Source organism: Primulina tabacum, chromosome 18 (genome assembly GCF_025594145.1).
Source record: "Primulina tabacum isolate GXHZ01 chromosome 18, ASM2559414v2, whole genome shotgun sequence".
Lineage (NCBI taxonomy): Eukaryota > Viridiplantae > Streptophyta > Magnoliopsida > Lamiales > Gesneriaceae > Primulina > Primulina tabacum.
In genome coordinates, this window is record NC_134567.1 from 29,253,320 (window position 1) to 29,273,974 (window position 20,655).

Consider the following 20,655-nt stretch of genomic DNA (forward strand, 5'->3'; position numbering starts at 1 on the left):
ATGGTCTCACGAATCTTTATTTATGAGATTAGTCAACCCTACCGATATTCACAATAAAAAATAATATTTTTAGCATAAAAAGTAATATTTTTTCATCGATAACCCAAATAAGATATCCGTCTCATAAAATACGACTCGTGAGACCGTCTCACACGAGTTTTTGTTGGTTTGTAATTGTGAATGAATTCCATGAATTGTGAGGTAATGATGGTATTTTCAGGGATATTTTTAAATATTTTTGTTAATATTTCTCTCCAAATATTAACAAAATTATATGTCTACAAAAATCTACTCTTTAAAAAAATGATCAACCAATGATTTGTTGATAAAGAAAATGATTATTCAAAAAGTGTTATAAAAAAAAAAACTGTATCCAAAATTTTGTGAAGAAAATTACACAGAAAAGAAGCAAAATATCGAGTAACTAGCTAACTATTTAACCACAAATATAACGATTTGGGGCTTGAATTCGATACATTGTCATAATCCTGGTCTCTGAAAACTGAGAACTAATGCAATTTATTTTTTAAGATTGGGAAGTTTGTCAACAAAAATTAAAGCCAGATCTGTGTACGTGTAATTGTTAGAAAGGAGGCAAATTTTCAAAGGAAATCAATTAATGATTGAGCTACGAAAGTCCTAAATTTAGGTCATTATATCACGAGTATCACGGGTAGTTCTCTTGTGAGACTGGTATCACGAATCTTTATCTATTAGATGGGTCAATCCTACCGATATTCACAATAAAAAGTAATATTCTTAGCATAAAAAGTAATATTGTTTCATGAATGACCCAAATAAGATATATATCTCACAAAATATGATCCGTGAGACCGTCTCACACAAATTTTTGTCTTATATTATTATCTCATCCCTTGTTGAGATAATTTATCACTTAAGACGGAACGAGGTAATTAATGGGCATTGACAATGTACTAAATGCTACTTGTATCTTCTCATGATTAAAATTTCATCAATTTAAATACTATTCAATTTTGTTGGTGAATTCTGCGTGCATTGGTGTAAGAAAAGTATTGGATGTTAATTTTGAATTAGTGATGATTTCGAAGCTGATGTGAAACTTAAAAGGAGATTTTCTTAGTACTATTTTTGCACACGTGTGTTTACAGTATTGGATATAATGTAAGTTTATATATTTTTGTTTTTTAAATCTAAACTATAAATTAAAAAATATATATTTTAAAAACATTTATATAACGGAGAGGAATAAAATAAAATAATAAAGGATATAGATTATTTTAAATTATTTTAAATAATTATTGATTTTCATTCCTTTAAATATAGGAGATGAAGTTTAAAAATAACGAGGGTATTATACACTTTATGGAAAACAAAAAAGGCTCCACCAATCACCATTCACCATCTACACCAAAACTATCAGCCTCTCGCCCAATAAATGAAGAGAATAAAAAAATTATTTGTTTTTTTTAAACTTGGAATATCTCTTGGCTTCGATCTCCACTTAATTAATTAGAAAAAAATATAACAAAATTTTAGATTTGAAAAAATTTGATTCTTGGGATATTTTTATTGTAGTTTTCCCTTTATTATTTGATAAAATATATTAGAAGTGAAAAATCATTTGTTTTTACTTTTTAATGCTCCCCACTTGACGAACCTTTGTATGATAAAACTGGACCCGGGGCTTCAGGTTTTGATGATATTTTCTAATTTTAAGCCCATAAATTCCTCCATAAGACAAGCCCATAATACTTGGGTGTAAACTGTAGTTTTCAGTTGAAAAATGTTCGCTTGGTATCAATAGAGCTAAAACCAATGAAGATGTGAGCCCAAGAGTAACAAGTTTCGTCGTCATAAAAAACGGAGATATTTGTGTGATGAATTTCATTTGAAATTTATAGATAATCTGAAACATAATAGTCGGAGTATAAGAGGATATGTCTATCTATCTTAACACGAGTAGGACACAAAGCTTTTGTCGTGTACATTTGTTTGCACATGATATATAATTAAGAATGGTGAATGAAAAGGACAACTCTTGATATTCAATGTTTGTTTCGATCAATTCAGTACAAGTTGTCTCTCAAAATACTTGAAATTTCTGATAAACTAATTTTAGCAGCGAAGTTTCACTCGAGTTCTTGAAATTCCGGGGTTTTCCCACCACCATAGGTGGAATTTAACTTCCATTTGTTTTGGCAAATATCCTCCACCAAAAGTTTTTAATAACCTTGTATAATCTTGAAGATATTGTTAGATTTCTTAAAATTTTATTGAAGTTTGATTGAAAGGAAATTTAACATTTTGTCAATAAATAAATAAATCGACGAACTTGTGGTTAGGGAAGGGTATTTTTGTCCTTGAAGAAGATGGGTTGAGCATGCGTATCAAAGGCACGAGGATTCATAGGGCAGTCGAGACAACAGGAATATCCAAGTGTAGAGCCCAACTGCATCATTCATTATCAACTTGCAACATGAAAGTCCATTTCATCGCCACTTTTTTCTCAAGTGAATTTTCTATGGTGATAGGGACCATCCACACATACATACATGCTAGGATGGATCCAATGAAATCGACAAAAAAAATTAAATTCGAATACATTTATAAATATTTCTGAAATTGACATCCAAATTTTTACTCTATATATGATTACTATATACCGATGGTATCTTTTTACTCAAATTTCTTAGGTTAATGAATGCTACTCAAAAATCCTAATCCGGGCTAGGAATCCTAATCTCGTCCTTGCACGCTTTTTGCCACCAGAGTTTGAAGCGTGAACCTCGTCTTCTGGCCTCTTTCAAGCTGGCGAGAGGATTCTGTCATTCCAACCACAAAAATGTCATCAAAGATTCACCAGAAATCCTTGATCAGTGGAATAATATAATTAATATTTGAGGATGTGAAGGCCTTCGGACCACTCAAGTTGCCAAAAAGAAAAAAGAAAAGTGTTTTTTTAGCTTATGAATCTAAAAAGCAAAGAACCACGATAAAACGATGTTGCAACTGAGTAGGTATGATCATTAAGATTGAGAAAATTCACAAATTTAAAGACACAGAGGAAAGAAAAGGAAAAAAGAAGATATCATTATCATGGAAATCGTCGGCTTTCATGTGTGCTTTAATTTATAGCTTTTCGGGAGTTTGTTCGTATTCTATAAATTTTGCGAGTTATGACAACTACAAGTGCTATCATTACAAGAAAATCAAACTATAATTTCTTGACAATAGGGAATATATTTTCGAATAAAAGAAATTGTCGAAACTCAATTTGTGTGAGTTCCTTGTAATTTCTTGATCGAAAAGGGACTCCACCAGTCACATTAATTTTTGGTTTTTGTACAGTTTTAAAAGTAAATTTGTTGTCTAGTCTTCAAGGAAATAATTATATTTCTTTAGGCATTTTCCTTACTACGCACCTTTACAAAGTTTGGACATGTAGTTATCTATTAGATCCCACGTGTTCGTTCACAAACTTGGTGGATTTTTCATGGATATGCCATAAAAAGAAGTTAAATAAACTCGAGTTTTAATTGGTTATTTGTGCGGTGGGATCAGGTTCATGTCACATCAAGATTCACTCGATATTATTTCATTTCATTGGTATTTTTGTATGATTTTTTTTAATTTACAAAAACTTAATAATGAACTATGAACAAATTAGAAATCAGCTGTGACTAGTAATGTATTTAGGAGAAAAGTAAAAACTTGTGTGATATGGTCTCACGGATCTTTTATTTGGATAAAAAGTATTACTTTTTATGTTAAGAGTATTACTTTTTATTGTGAATATCGGTAGGGTTGACTCGTCTCACAGATAAAAATTCGTGAGACCGTCTCACAAGAAAACTAATTGTTTAAAAAAGGGTATTTCACAAATGAGACGAGGGAAAGTCAGTGAAGCCAAAGCTTATTGCAAGAAATAAGCTAAAAATTGAAATGTCATTACGTGTATTCCACCAATCGTAGTGTTGCATATTTATAGCACTTGAAAAAAGAAACCATGTGATGCTGATGTGGAGAAGGAGCTGGAGGACAAGGAAAATCAATTAATTTGGAAGTATCACAACACCCATCCTTTTTCTATTTATATATTATAGAATTTCGGTTATAATTGCGTTGTCCGTGGGTAGTTTCGACTTTTTCATATAATTTTGACCGAGTTTGATTTGTGTGTGGAATGTTATTTTTTCGATTCTTGAATATGTAGATCAATTTTTATTTGTTTTTAAATTCTTTTCAAATTAACTAGACTTTGAAAATGTGCAATTATTTATTGGATGATAATAGTAAGATACGAAGTTTGTATGTAAGTTTGTTTTTCCAATGATTTTTACTTTGTGCAAAGAAAAATAAAAAAAATAAATCTATATATTTGACACGGATTGAGTAACACATATTTTTTTGAGTAGGTCTCTTGTGAGATGATCTCACGAATCTTTATCTATGAGACGAGTCAACCCTATCGATATTCACAAAAAAAAGTAATACTCTTAGCATAAAAAGTAATATTTTTTATGGATGACCCAAATAAGATATATGTCTCACAAAATACGACCCGCGAGACCGTCTTATACAAGTTTTTGTCTTTTTAAAAATATAAAATCAATCATATTTGTTATTTCATTATATGCGATATGGTAGATATGAAAATGATTTTAATTTATCGTAGAACTGCTGTGTATGTAGATGTAATCGATCAAACGTGAAATTAAGATATATATTATGTGTATGTATTGAATATATTGATTGATATGACGGCGAGATTATAAAATTAGGTAAATGTTGTTGTGTGACGAATATTTAGTAGCATCTACCTAATTAAAAAATAGATGGAACTACAAGTTGTTTTACCTCATTTTGAAATATTCAGTATCATTTAGCTTTTTTTTCTTCTTTACTTTTGATTAAATTAATTTTAATGTGTGTAATATATGTTTTATTCTAGTTATATGAGTCACGTAAAAAATTAAATAACATCTGAAATGTACTAATTTTAAATGTAAATAAACGAGTTGATCTATTCAAAATTCTCGTACGTCCGGGAGAAATTAGTTAAATAACCTCGATCAACTTTTTTTTAAAAAAAATTACATCCTCAAATGTATTTAAAAAAAGAGCTGACCGAGGTTAAAAAAAATACCCCGTCTGTTTGTGCTATTGGATTGGATTTACGAGTGACATTACTAATTTGCACCAACCACCGAAAGGTAGAAAAGTATTTTTCCCAGTGGCTCCTCCTCCTTTCTGGTGTGTCAATGTCAGGAACAGGCTTTGCATGTGTAGATTGGCAATTTGTAGGTGGTTTTTAATGGTATAAAGAACTATATAATCTAAAATTTTAAATTCGATTGTATTTCATAATTTTCTTCAATGATATCGAGCTTTATCCACGATTGTTTTCATTATCCGAAAACCTTTTTTCTCCCTTCCCAATATTTATCGATTTCAGTTACTTTTAGCTTATATTTTATATTTCCAGATTTTTTGTCTTTTCCCCGAGTTAAACTTCCGATCCTAAATAAAACCAAACAGACCGCCTGACAGCTCAAACAATGTTGCAAACAATGAATTACTTGATGAATGGTAATTTCATGATACAAAGAGAAAGAAAGAAGGAAAATAGCTCAAATTTCCGAGATAAAAGTGAAAAATATTGTATTTCTTAAAATTATCTGGTAATGTTGGAGAACTAATTTTGCCGTTTAACATAATATTGCGCACTATAAAATCGTTGGATCGTGTGGACCTCGTGTCATTAACTTGATCCAACTAATAATGTTGTGCACCACATCACATCCAAAACCTTGATTTTGACGCCATCATATGAACTTATACCTTAATTACTTCCTTGTGAAATAATAAAATATACTCTCAAATTTACCCAATTTGTGAAGTAAACCGTCACCTAATTTTGATGAGACTATTCTTTTTTTGAAAAAAAAAATATAATAATTGAAATCATATCGGTATTTTGAAAAAAAGAAAGTATATTCGTAAATATGGAAGATTCTTTTTCGAGGAATGAATATATAAATTAAGTGTAAATTGATGAGGTTTTGACGTTTTGGAAAAAAAGGTCATAATAAATAAATACTGGAACTGTATCTGCCAGTGATGAATGATGTACAAAATATAATCATGGGACATCATATGCCCGATATAATATATACTAGTGTATTTGTTTATAATTTATTTGGTTTATATTTAAACGAAGATTAAAATATAATTTTAAGAAATAGTGAGGGACTATACTGTAATTTTGATATATAAATTAAAAAATAAATAGAAAAATAAAAGAATAAAAAAATGATTTCAATAATAATTGAACCTAAAACTTAATTTTCGAAAAACAATGACTCTATCCACTGAACTACATATAACTTACATTAAATTTTTAATATTTTATTAATATATATAATTATTAAAACAGATCATTACACCAAAGTTAGTTATTATAAATATCTCAAACTTAATAAAATCGTGTATATAATAAATAACAAATAGTATAATATAATAAATAACAAATTAATTATTTATTTATTTTGAAACATAATTGTTTATTATTATTTAATAGGATTAGAATGCAGCCGCCTCTGGATTTTCGTTTTGCATACAGTTGAAACTAAAAGGAGCGCAGCGTGCAATGTGGGATCCATTAGGACATTTGGTGATGCCAGCTGCAAATTTTATTATTTTATTATCTAATTTATACACATATATATATATATATAATATAATTTTCTTTGCCTTTTTATATTAATTTATACCTTTTAATTGAACTTTCAAATTATGTACTTCTAAGTATCCAATAAAAGTAAATGTAAATACCAAAATAATTAAATACATGAATTATTTAATTCAGATTTGCATAAAATTAGTAAGCAATTTCTTCTTCTCTTTTTTTTTTAAAAAAAAAAAGAAAAAAAAAGAGGTTTTAAACAAATTTTAGGCATCCAATCACACAATTAATCATTGTTGTCCACACTGGTGCAATTATTGGTAGATGCTTAAAACCATTTCTGGCACAAAAAGGACATCTGAGAAAAATCAGTGTTGCATAAATCGAACATAAATCGTAAATAAAAATTATTAATTAACGTCACGCAATAAATTCTTGTCATATAATATTTTAATAAAGACAAAAACTTGTGTGAGACGGTCTCACGGGTCGTATTTTGTGAGACGGATCTTTTATTTGGGTCATCAATGAAAAAGTATTATTTTTTATGCTAAGAATATTATTTTTTATTATTAAGATCGGTAGGATTGACACGTCTCACAAGAGACATGCTCTCTAATAAATGTGTTCATCAAATAATTTTTGAAAAAATTACTGGTTACTAAAAAATACACACTGATTCTCAAAATATTATTTTTATGTATATTATATATATGTAGATAATGAAGATAGTTCAAATATTAAGTCAATTTATCTGGTGAAGATTCAGATATTTTTGAAATCACTGACAAAATAAAATGAAGAAAAATATTAAAATTCAAATGATATATCGGATTACGGTTGATGGATTTTGAATATTGGTTTAGATTTGTTAAAATGTATTCAATTTAAATTTTAGTTTTATCATGATAATGATATTGATTGTTGAGCCGCCTTTTAGATAAATTTAATATAAATTATACATGCATTATTAAATATATAAATATGGTTTGTTGTTATTGTGCTGCATGTAATTAGTTTTGTTTAGAAAAACTATGGTAGATTTACCTCGCTGCTCACAATATGAGATGGTCTGGTTGGTCGGTCGGATCGGATCGAGTTGAGATTTTTTCCGTCGTTGTTTTTTAACGGGTTAAAGTGTGGTGGGCATGTCAACTCGTTTTGACATATTTATTAATTATTCATAAATAAATATTTTCTGAAATAAAAAAGACGATCTATTTATTAAAAAGTCATTGGTATAAAAATTCTTAATAATACAGTGATATTATTATTTTATTGAATATATTATCGAAGAAACTTAAAAAAAAAAACATGTCAAAAATTTGTGTGAGACGGTCTCACGAGTAGACCTGCTCAAAAAACATATCCAAAAGATTAGGATTTTTTTTATTTTTTTTCGGGGTGAGTTTGTTTAGTTGTTTTTAATTGTTGACTTGGTAAATAAATAGTCAAAACGTCCAAGCAGAAAATATTATTTACCACCATTTTCTCCTGCCATCTTAGCCGCCCCCACTCGTCGATATATACCGCAGCACCCCTATTCTCTGTCAACAAAAAGAATCCGTCTCATTCGCAGATACGCATATTTCTTCTCCAGAAAACCTCACAGCAACCATTTTTCTCCCAATCTCACCCATTTTTTCTCATATATTTCTTGATTCGTTGATTCATTCAATTTTTTTGGTGAAAAGCCGTTGAAAATTTGGTGTTACATGCACGTATACGTATAATCTATTGTATGTATATGTGTGTGTGAGATTTGTGATGAGTATATGGTGAGATGATGGAGCAGAAGCACGTGTTATTGTCGGCATTGAGCGTAGGGGTGGGTGTTGGGGTGGGGCTCGGTTTGGTTTCCGGTCAAGCGGTCGGCAGATGGACCGGTGGTTCGAGTTTTTCGGTGGTTGAGGGGATCACGGGTGAGCAGATTGAGGTGGAGCTTGTCAGATTGATTGATGATGGAAAGGAAAACAAGGTCACGTTCGATGACTTCCCCTATTATCTCAGGTGAGTACAGAGAACATGCATGTACTTTTTCTCTGTTTGAGAGATATAACTTCTTCGGTCGTTTCATTTGCTGCTTGATTCTTTGTTCTTTTACATGGTTTTTTGGTTTTGACTTGGTAAAAGACAAACGATGTGTGATCAGTGAATGATTGGTTGTATGGTGGATTTGAATGGTCGGTGTCAGAGGATCAGAATAATATTCCCGATGCTAATTACTATCACGCTTTTGATTGTTCGCCTTTTCTTCAAATTTTCACCTGGCGACTCCGGTCATGAAGAATTCTTTGAGGGCTTTTGGAGCTTTTTTTCTTCTTTCTTTTTTCTTTTTGGTCTTTGAAACGCCATTATTTCTTCGAGTAACGAATTCCGTGGTGGAAGAAGACTAATGATATTTTATAAGTTTTAGTTGAAAAAGATGTTTTTTTTTTTTTGTATATTTCGTATATCTGTTTATAGTTTTAGTTGAGGCTATTGATTTGAATCTCATATAAGGAAAAAAAATTTGTAATCACAGCAAAGGACTGATATGGTTACTATGGATATTCATAAAAGTAACGTATATTTTAACTATATCTTTAAGTTTTTCAGACCTTTAAGGTATTATTATTAACGATGTTAAATTTATATTTGTAGAGTTTGTAGATTGACTATGCGGTTAAAGTTGTTTATGCTTTTTCCAGTTAAAGTTGGTACATTATATGACTTCTGTTTCCAGAAAAAGATCATATCTTATAAATCGCCTTGAGTTCTTAACTGTGAAGCTGTCATCAATGTTACGCGTCCTCGATTAGATAGGCAATAATAAGTTAATTGTGGAACCTTATGTGTTTTTCTTTCTCCATTGATGTTTTTGACAGTGAGAGAACACGTGTATTATTAACAAGTGCGGCGTACATTCACTTAAACCACTTAGATGTCTCTAAGCACACTCGAAATCTCTCACCTGCTGCCAGCCGGGCAATATTGCTCTCTGGACCTGCTGGTATTTGAAATCACACCTATCTCCAATTTAATTTAGCAACTCTCAACTTTCTTGTTGCTGTAGTCTTTTATATTTTTACCTTTCTGTAGAACTCCATCAGCAAACGCTTGCTAAGGCTCTAGCGCATCATTTTAAAGCAAAGTTGCTGTTGCTGGATATAACCCACTTCTCAATTAAGGTTATTGAGCTGAATAATATTTTCCGGTGCTTATTCTTGCCACATCTCTGTACTAACCTGGATCATTGTTTTTTTTATTGGTCAACCATCTATAGATGCAGAGCAAGTATGGCAGCACCAAGAAAGAGTCCGTGAGTATATTTTTCATATCTATGTTGGAATGACTAGTTTTAGTTCCTCAATTTTCTGTAAGAAGGTTATTTGGGTCCATTATATACTACAGTTATGAAAAATAAGCAAGAATCCAAGTGCAATGTTCTGCTAGATCTACATCATTAAACGTAGTGAAAGTGAACCTGATGGCTTTAAGTGAAAAGCGTACTGATTCCAATTGTTTGTGTCGTAGACACTCGAAGGCACTGTCTCAGAAGTAGCATTACAACGAATGTCCACTTTCCTCGGCTCGTTTCTTCCAGCAAAAGGGGATAACAAAGGTACATTGTAAGGCATGATTTTATTTTGCATGTGTTTCCATGAAATTACGTGTTTGTTTAAAGGGCATTTTGCACAGGCAGCACAGCCTTACATTTTGTTATATCGATCTCATATAGAGCTATAATGGAGGAAAACCTGTTTATATGCGTCAGAAAGTACACGGTAGTGTCAGTTTCTCGCTATGCAGGGATTCCTTTACCTTCCATCTTCGCCCAATAAGCTCAACAAAAGCATTATTAAGAAGTCACCTTAATCATGACCGACTTTAGCATTATGAGCAATTTAGGGTGCAGGAACATTCTATTGGAAGTTGTGAATGCAACCTTAATACGAATTTGAATGCAGCATGCTCAGGCAAAAGCTATTACTAGCAATTTACTTGCTTGTTCATGCTTGCACACAAACATTATTGATATTTATAATTTGATCTGAGCAATTTTTAAAATTCCTGTTATGAAGGCACATTATCGAGGCAAAGCAGTGGATTGGATTCTAAGGGAAGGTATGGTTAGCAAATTTCATTATGACATCAACATTCGAAGCCAGACTGAACTCCCGAATGACCCTTAATTCTTCTTCTTAAAGGAACAATGAAGGAATCAGCAATCCCCTAAAACCTCGCAGGACTTCTTCTGTTTCTTCGGACATGAGTAACATTAGTGTGCAATCATCCTCTTCAAATCAAGGTCTGAACATAACATTTTTAACTGGCATTGATTGTTATTCTGTTGTATGTGTCAGTTGCAAGAATAAAATACAAATGCCAAATTGTGGTCTGGTTGGCTTATACCTTCTTGCGCTCAAGTATTTTATGTACAAAATAAATGGTATTTATGCCTGAAAATGAGCTCACTATGTTTCCCAAGCATTTGATTATTTGATTTAAGTTCCAATTTGCTAAATTTTCAGTTTTTTCCCTTGAACTGCATTGTTTCGACAAAGAACTGTTCTTTACACAAATATCTCTTAGTTCATTCTTAATTTTGTAATCAAATTTAACATCTGTTTGTTTTTATCTTGATTTTATCAGCTCATATTAAGCGCATTGGCAACTTGTCTTTTGATGAGAAGGTTTTCTTACAGTCACTTTATAAGGTAACATTGTCAATAATTGCTTGATCTTGTCCGCTGAATGTCACTTATCCTTTTATCGACATCGTTTGATAATTCCTTCTCCTGATTCTATTTGCATATGTTGTGTGTCTTATGTGATCTTGATGTCCCTTTCACCTATTTTGGCATAATAAATGTTGGCCTTTTGAGTTTTTTTTCTATATATAATAACTTAGTTGTCTCTGGCAGGTGTTAGTTTCAGTCTCCCAAACCAGCTGCATCATTCTCTACATCAGAGATGTTGAGAAACTTTTTCTCCAATCTTCAAGATTCTACAAATTGTTTGATAGAATGCTAAAGAAATTATCAGGATCAGTTTTGGTTCTCGGTTCTCGGATGTTGGACTTTGAAGAGGATTGCGGTGAGGTAGATGACAGACTGAGTCTTTCATTTCCTTATGATATTGTGATCAGGCCACCAGAAGATGAAACTCATCTTGTGAGCTGGAAAGCTCAGCTGGAAGAGGATATGAAGAAGATTCAGTTTCAGGATAACAAGAATCATATTGCTGAGGTACTTGCTGCAAACGACCTTGAATGTGATGATCTAGGATCAATCTGCCATGCTGATACTGTGGTTCTGAGTAATTACATTGAGGAAATTGTGGTTTCTGCTATATCTTATCATTTGACGAATATCAAAGATCCAGAGTATCGTAATGGGAAGCTTATAATATCATCCGACAGGTTGAGATAAATCTTTATTTTTCGACTCTGTTTTGCTGCTGTCTTTGCTCGCTAAATGTCTTTTATTTGCTTCAATCGATTTGGTGCAGTTTGTCCCATGGTTTAAGCATTTTTCAGGAGGGGAAAAGTGGTGGCAAGGATACCCTTAAAATGGAGACTAGTGTTGAATCGCTGAAGGTTTGTGCTTAAACTGTTCATCACTTTTGAATATTTTGTCCAGTGTTCTCAGATTGTAATTGTACGTGCTTTTCTTGTTTTGATAAATATAAGGAGACTGAATCAAAAGACGGTTCTGGAGGAAAACCTGAATTTAAGTCCGAGAGCAAGAATGAGGCAGAAAAATCTTCTTTGATAAAGGTAGGTAGATAGAATACCTCAGGCTCAAAGCTCCTCCTAGTTTGTACTATTTTTGTTGATGTAGAACTGTGGTCAATATTCAGGCTGTGTGATTTTGCACAGACGAGATCCAAACTATGTTGAAGCTATTTCTCTTTCTTCTTATCTCGTTCCTTTGAGCTTCAAATTGATTTTACAGTTTCCTCCTAAATTACCCTTCCTTTCTTTTCTAAACTTTGAAATGAAAGGGTTTACTATAGGTTGGAAAGATGTGTTTTGCTACGCTCAATAACACGTAATAACTTTATCTTATCCATCTTGTCTTACTGACACTGTCACGATGCTTGGTGATGCCAGGAAATCCCCCCTGACAATGAATTCGAAAAACGCATGAGGCCTGAAGTTATTCCTGCAAATGAGATTGGAGTCACATTTGCCGATATTGGTTCTCTGGATGAGACTAAAGAACTACTTCAGGAGCTGGTCATGCTTCCTCTTAGAAGACCAGACCTTTTCAATGGAGGGCTTCTTAAGCCTTGTAGAGGCATCCTTCTTTTTGGCCCTCCAGGTACTGGAAAAACAATGCTCGCTAAGGCCATTGCTAATGAGGCTGGAGCAAGCTTCATAAATGTCAACATGTCAACAATCACTTCAAAATGGTTTGGTGAAGATGAGAAGAATGTTCGAGCTCTTTTCACCCTAGCAGCAAAGGTTTCTCCAACCATCATTTTCGTAGATGAGGTTGATAGCATGCTTGGACAACGGACAAGAGTAGGAGAGCATGAGGCGATGCGTAAAATTAAGAATGAATTCATGACACATTGGGATGGACTCCTGACAAAACCCGGAGAGCGCATTCTTGTTCTTGCTGCAACAAACAGACCTTTTGATCTTGATGAAGCAATAATTAGGAGGTTTGAGCGCAGGTATCATAACTGGTTGTCCATTGCACGTATTTTGGGATTCCATTTATTAAATTTGGTTGTTGGCTTACAAATGCCAGCTTGAGTTTCATGTAAATAGACATTATTTTTGAAGTGTAATCAATCTTGAGTTACTGTTAAACAGAATTATGGTCGATCTTCCATCGGTGGAGAACAGAGAAATGATCTTAAAAACCCTGTTGTGCAAAGAAAAGTTTGAAGACCTGGATTTTAAAGAGCTTGCAGCCATAACTGAAGGATATAGTGGGAGTGATCTTAAGGTATGTGTTTTCTCCTGAAGATTTTTTCACGCTATTCTTTAATTGGTTGCCAATGACTCTTGGTGGTAATTATTGGAAACAGAATCTATGCATAACTGCGGCTTATAGACCAGTAAGAGAACTGCTGCAACAAGAGAGACAGAAGGATAGGGTATGCTAACATTTCAGCACAGAAGATGGACCTTTTTGGTCACTCTCCTTGTTTATTCGTACAAGCCTTGCAACATAGATCTCTCATTATTTTGTGTTTGCGTTTCATTAATTCTTCTTACCTTTTCTTTTTATTATGCTCCGATAGGAAAAAAGGCAAAAGCATGGTGAAGGCCAGAGCTTGGAAGATTCTTCTACTCCAGAAGAAGAAACTGAGGAAAAGGTGATTTCTCTAAGGACCTTAAACATGGAAGACATGAGGCTGGCAAAGAACCAGGTAATACGAATTTTATTGCTGTTGATTGGTGATCCTGGAAGTTCGAATATCAGTGTTATTTTTCTAATCTATGAAAACATGGCCAGTTCTAGCCACGCACCATAATTTTTCCCAATCATATTGGTCCATTTTTTTACTTTATCTAGTCTATAAAGAAGAATTCAACTCTAGGGACAAATGATATCTTGGGTACATGAGATGCCATCAACAGCACCATCTTCTCTATTATTCAAGTGATAGTTGTGTTCATACGCATGAATCAATATTGTCCTTTTGCTGTATTTGAAATTAAAGCGTTGCTGATCCTCGATTCACCAGAGTTTATGATGTTCTATAAATTTATGTCGAGTTATTTTTGGCATTTCTCTATTTAAAGTAAACTATTGGTATTTCCTTATGATTTAGTTACTGGGACATTAAAACTGTGTAAAAAGAAAATGATTCTAGCAACTTCTATTTATCATCAACCACACACTAATCACTAGAGTTCATTGCAAATTGAAAAGGCATTGCTGCATATTTACAGGTTGCTGCTAGTTTTGCTTCTGAGGGATCCGTAATGGCCGAGCTGAAGCAATGGAATGATCTATATGGAGAAGGAGGTTCAAGAAAGAGAGAGCAATTATCATACTTTCTTTAAAAGATAGGTCTTTTCGAATATTGACATCGGAAGACAACATTTTGTTTCCTTATATGCAACAGATGCAAGAAAGAAATGGATTCCTGGAACCAAACCAATGGGAAAACCTTCTTAGAATTGTTGGTTATCAAACTTGAATTCAAATGCTGAAACGTTTTGATTTATGCGTAGGCTTTTGTATATTTGATTGAATTCTTGATTGAAATCTCGAGTTAGGGGGTTTATAGGGAGCTGCTGCTAGAAATGATATAGAATTGCTATTTAGAAAATTAGACAATCGAAGTGTGTTTTTTTTAAGATGTGTCTGCATGTAGTAGTGGCTCTCATTTATTGTAAATTTGTAAAATTAATACAAATTGTAATCCATTCATTATTTCACTTCCTCGTATGAATTTGATATAACAAATTTCAGATGGTGCCGTTTGGTTGAACCATAAAATTTTGGATCATTTGGTTCAATTTAAACGGTGTTTTAGTTGGTTACAATTTTAAGTTTTAACTTTGGCAAAAACTTGTGTGAGACGGTCTCACGAGTCGTATTTTGTGAGATGAATTTCTTATTTGGGTCATCCATGAAAAAATATTATTTTTATACCAAGTGATACTCACGGGAAATTTAGGGTCCGATCCACGCAAGCGTCACTAATCCAGACACGGGCTTCAAAATTACCCTGGGCCTGAAATCACAAATAAGACCATTAGGAGGGGGCCAGGAGGGTGTCACGGCGTAGCCCCTCCGACGCTCAAGTCAGAGACTGAGGATATATGGGGGGAGCAGCTAAGGGCGCTGCTGAAAACAATATAGTGAATTAATTATCATACGCTCAAACCTGATATTTATAGGAGAATACCTGGGCTTGTCATGGGTCAGTCACCTGTGGGCCTCAGAGATGGGCCGGGAGTTTGGGCCGGATCTTGAAAGGTTCATCCCTGGGGTATCGCCAGTCTCCCCCTCCCAAGTCGAACTGAATCGTAGGTTCAAAGTTCGATTAATTACGTTTTTCTTCCAGCCGTTCGTCACTGCCGCACGCTCGCCCCTCGCCGAGTCGCACTGCCGCGACGCTGCCCTCGCCTCAACCGCCAGCCTCGCCAGCACGCTGCTACACCCTCGCCAAGCGCCTCTCACCCTCCTGCCATGCACGCCCAGCCACGCACACGCTCGTCCTCGCCGAGCACTCCTGCCGGGCGCCCCTGCCGAGCGCGCCTCGCTCGCCCACAGCAGCTCGCCCACCGCGCGCCTGCCACGCTCGCCCCCAGCAGCTCGCCCACCGTGCGCCTGCCCCGTCTGCCACGCTCGCCCACAGCAGCTCGCCCTCACCCCCAGCTCGCCCACCGTGCGCCTGCCCCGTCTGCCACGCTCGCCCACAGCAGCTCGCCCTCACCCCCAGCTCGCCCACCGTGCGCCTGCCCCGTCTGCCACGCTCGCCCACAACAGCTCGCCCACCGTGCGCTCGCCCCGTCTGCCACGCTCGCCCACAGCAGCTCGCCCACCGTGCACTCGTGCCTGCTCAGCGGACGTCAGCCCGCCGCCTCGCCCCTCGCCCTCATGCAGCCTCGCCCCTAACTCCCCAGCGCGCAGCCTCTCGCCCTAGCACTGCCCTCGTGCTCGCCCAGCCACCTCCGCCACACTCGCCCCTCGTAAGCCCCGCCCAAGCATGTTGAGATTTTTATTTCGAAGAGGTTACAATAGAGATATTCACTTGTGAATGATTGTTTCTGAAAAAATTATGGGGGCGTTGCCCCCACACCCCCACGACCTAACCGGGCAGGTCGATCCCCGTAATTTTCGCAACGGCAACATTGTTCGTTAACAACAAACGAAATAAATTTTTCTAACACAGTATGCCCTCGTCGCCCCCATCTTCAAGGTCCTCCACTAAACTTTTGAAGGAAAATAATTTATACTTCCCCGCGCCCTTGAATCCTCTGCTAAAATAGTTCTTAGCAGGAAAAATAAAAACTTCAACCTCCTCACCCTCTAACTCCTCTGCTAAATCGGATCTTAACATGAAAAATCAAACTCTCACCTCAGCATCTCATAACTCCTCTGCTAAGCCGGACCTTAGCAGGAAAAATAAAAATTCTTCACTCTAACCCTCTAACTCCTCTGCTAGGCGATGCCTTAGCAGGAAAATAAAATTCAACACCTCCATCCCCTAACTCCTCTGCTAGGTGATACCTTAGCAGGAAAGTAAAAACTCACCACCTCCACCCTCTAACTCCTCTGCTAGGTGATACCTTAGCAGGAAAATAAAAATTCAACACCTCAACCCTCTGACTCCTCCGCTAAGCCGGGCCTTAGCAGAAAATAAAAATTCAACATCTCCACCCTCTAACTCCTCTGCTAGGGGAGACCTTAGCAGGAAAATAAAAATTTATCACCTCCACCCTCTGCTCATCTACTAGGCGATGCCTTAGTAGGAAAATAAAAATGTACCATCTCCACCCTCTGCTCCTCTGCTAGGTGACACCATAGCAGGAAAATAGAAATTTACTACCTCCACCCTCTACTCCTCTACTAGGCGATGCCTTAGCAGGAAAATAAAAATTTATCACCTCCACCCTCTGCTCCTCTACTAGGTGATGCCTTAGTAGGAAAATAAAATTTTTCTTCCTCACTCTGCTCCGCTACTAGACGATGCCTTAGCAGGAAAAATCAAACTTCAGCCTCCTCACCCTCTGCTCCTCTGCTAAGCCGGGCCTTAGCAAGAAATAAAAATTCAACATCTCCACCCTCTAACTCCTCTGCTAAGCCAGGCTTTGCCGGGTTTTAGCAGGAAAATAAAATTCAACGCGCCCACCCTCTAACTCCTCTGCTAGGCGATGCCTTAGCAGGAAAATAAAATCAACACCTACACCCTCTAACTCCTCTGCTAAGCCGGGCCTTAGCAGGAAAAATCAAACTCTCACCTCATCATCTCATAACTCCTCTGCTAAGTGCGAGGCCAAGCCTTGCCGGACCTTAACAGGAAAATAAAATTCAACGCGCCCACCCTCTAACTCCTCTGCTAGGCGATGCCTCAGCAGGAAAATAAAATCAACACCTCCACCCTAACTCTGCTCCTCTGCTAGGCGATGCCTTAGCAGGAAAATAAAGATTCCACCTCGTCATCCTCTAACTCCTCTGCCAGGCGACGCCTAAGCAGGAAAATAAATATTCTCCACCCTCACCCTCAAACTCCTCTGCTAGGTGACACCTTAGCAGGAAAATTTATTTCTCCTCCTCCACTCTGCTCCTCTGCTAGGCGATGCCTAAGTAGGTAAAATTTAATTCATATAATCCTCATAATACAAGAACAACCACGAACTTAATATAAGAACTTGGCTTTATTAAATATCAACTGATAACGTAAGACAAATTCATGAACGAAATACATAAAAAATGAAGTAAAAATATTCTCTAAGGTGGTAAGCGTTCCCATGCCTCTTTAGAGCCTTACCCAGCGCATTCTCCAACTTTCCTCTCTGCTCCTCTTGTACCTCCACAGGACAAAGTTACCCACTTAGAAGCTTCTTCGAATGACTCTACGGGCTGGTCGTCCTAGAATTCCATTATACGCTGACGGGGTATCTACTACAGTGAAGGCTATCATCTTTGTTACCCGCCGAGAATCAGTCCCCAAGGATAGGGGAAGAACAATCTGACCCAAAGGCAAGATGACGTGTTCTGCAAACCCATACAGCGGGGTGGATATCGGCTCAAACTCAAATCCTCCCATCTTCATTTGATCCAACGTGCTCTTGAACAAGACGTTCACGGAGCTTCCATTATCAATAAATATTCTCGCCACATCATAATTGGCAATGGTGGTCGTTACCACCAAGGCATCGTTATGTGGAGTCACAACGCCTCGGAAGTCTTCCAGCCCAAAGCTGATGACGGGGTCTTGTGGTAAGTCTGCACCCCTAGATATCTCAAAGTTCTCCAACCTTCTCCCATGTGCCTTCCGAGCTCGCCCAGAGTCTCCATCAGTAGCACCCCTCGAGATCATATGAATCATTCCTCTCGTAGGGTGGTTATCCTCATTCATTCTCCTCCTCGGTTCGACGAGCTCCTGAGGGACATCTTGACATCGACCTTCCCTTCTCTGCTCCCCGATCCTCTGATTTATCCATGGAGGGCCTTGACCACGCCTAGGGGGCGAGCGAGACCTTTGTCAACTCCTGAATGAGGATCCTTCTCGTCTATCCCGTGAAGGCAATCTAGCACTGCACCCAACCCTTCGTGACTTCTCCCAGTTCCTCGCGGGCTCCCTCACCTCCATCACCTCGTCACGACTCCTATCCAGGGGAACATGTGATGAGAATTGTCCTCTATTTCTAGTTCTGTCTTCCTCTCTTTCCCCCGCACCCCTCTTCCTTCCTCCTTTCTCCACTCCCTCAACTCTACTTCCTCCGTGCCGATTCTCCATCCTTCTGTACCGTTGGACATCTTCCAAGTTTACATATTTCTCAGCTCGAGCCAACAGTTCATCATAGCTTGACGGGGGCTTCTTGACCAGCGACTTGAAAAACTCCCCTCCCCTCAATCCTTGTGTGAAGGCACTTATCATGATGTCAGGAGTAGCCGCTGGTATTTCCAGCGCTGCATTGTTGAAACGTTGGACAAATTCTCGTAAAGTTTCATTCTCTTGCTGTTTCATCACGAACATGCTCAAATAATTTTTCTGGTGCCTCTTGCTGCTAGCAAATCGGTGCAAGAAGGCAGATGAGAAGTCCTCAAAAGAACGTATAGAGTTGGGCTGCAAAGTGTTAAACCACTGCTGGGCTGACCTCACCAACGTGCCCAGAAAAACCCTATACCTGACTGCATCTGAATATTGGTGCAACAGAGCCGCATTCTCAAATCTCCCCAAATGCTCTTCGGGGTCGGTATGTCCATCATATTCTCCAACATTCGGTTGTCGGAAACTCGGGGGAAGTCCTTCTTTCAGAATGGCAAGCGAAAAAAGGACTTCCTTTCTTGGGGGCCGGCGCTCTACTTCCCACCTGTTGTCTCAACATCTGTATTTCCTTCCACATCTCTCCAATATCTGCATTCCATTCGCTTGGGAGGGGCTGGGTCTCTTCGATTCTGCTCTGCTGGCCCTTAACATTTTCCTCTCGCTCCTGGCGAGTGGCATGCTCTTCAATGAACACAGATTTTTGGTTCCTCTTCATAGCCTCATCTACTGTCCGAGTGATAAATTGACCCAACTGCTCCAGGGTCAAGTTCCCCACATTTTCATTAGGACGGGGTTGCTCGACCCTGGTCTCTTGACGCGGTTGTTCAGTTCTTGTCTCCTGATGGGGTTGTTCCTGCCTCGCCTCAGCATGAGACTGTTCGGGTCCCCTCTGATGACGCGATGACGCTGAGTTAACTCTTCTACTCCCTCTCCTCCCTACCATCTCTACGTCTCAACTCAAATGTTCCCACAGACGGCGCCAAGTGATACTCACGAAAATTTAGGGTCCGATCCACGCAAGCGTCACTAATCCAGACACGGGCTTCAAAATTACCCTGGGCCTGAAATCACAAATAAGACCATTAGGAGGGGGCCAGGAGGGTGTCCCGGCGTAACCCCTCCGACGCTCAAGTCAGAGACTGAAGATATATGTGGGGAGCAGCTAAGGGCGCTGCTGAAAACAATATAGTGAATTAATTATCATACGCTCAAACCTGATATTTATAGGAGAATACCTGGGCTTGTCATGGGCCAGTCACCTGTGGGCCTCAGAGATGGGCCGGGAGTTTGGGCCGGATCTTGAAAGGTTCATCCCTGGGGTATCACTAAGAATATTATTTTTTATTTTGAATATCGATAGAGTTGACCATCTCACAAATAAAGATTCATGAATCCGTTTCAAGATACCTACTCATTAACTTTTAAGTAAAAATTTTAAAACCCGTAGAAACACAATGGACCGCCATATATGATATTTTGGATCCTAATGATTTGTCATAGAGGAATTGGTCGACTGTTTCTACAATTATTCG

At 37.2% G+C, this 20,655-nt stretch overlaps 1 protein-coding gene across 1 annotated transcript; it reads left to right on the plus strand.

The window, feature by feature from the left end:
- The first annotated feature begins 8,157 nt into the window (after nucleotides 1–8,157).
- On the plus strand, nucleotides 8,158–15,059 carry LOC142532241 (uncharacterized). Its single transcript, XM_075638555.1, has 16 exons — nucleotides 8,158–8,677; nucleotides 9,535–9,659; nucleotides 9,749–9,837; nucleotides 9,933–9,968; nucleotides 10,184–10,271; nucleotides 10,732–10,774; nucleotides 10,858–10,958; nucleotides 11,303–11,367; nucleotides 11,575–12,071; nucleotides 12,161–12,248; nucleotides 12,342–12,428; nucleotides 12,765–13,333; nucleotides 13,476–13,611; nucleotides 13,694–13,762; nucleotides 13,910–14,038; nucleotides 14,565–15,059. The coding sequence occupies exons 1-16, from the start codon at nucleotides 8,451–8,453 to the stop codon at nucleotides 14,676–14,678; spliced, it is 2,463 nt and encodes an 820-aa protein (XP_075494670.1). The 5' UTR covers nucleotides 8,158–8,450; the 3' UTR covers nucleotides 14,679–15,059.
- The last annotated feature ends 5,596 nt before the right edge of the window (nucleotides 15,060–20,655 follow it).

Bases quoted from the DNA above. Each gene is read 5' to 3' on its own strand.
- LOC142532241 (XM_075638555.1), top strand. From the start codon at position 8,451: ATGATGGAGCAGAAGCACGTGTTATTGTCGGCATTGAGCGTAGGGGTG. The intron at 9,838-9,932 runs GTTATTGAGCTG...AACCATCTATAG, and splicing joins TAACCCACTTCTCAATTAAG to ATGCAGAGCAAGTATGGCAG. The intron at 13,612-13,693 runs GTATGTGTTTTC...TATTGGAAACAG, and splicing joins ATAGTGGGAGTGATCTTAAG to AATCTATGCATAACTGCGGC.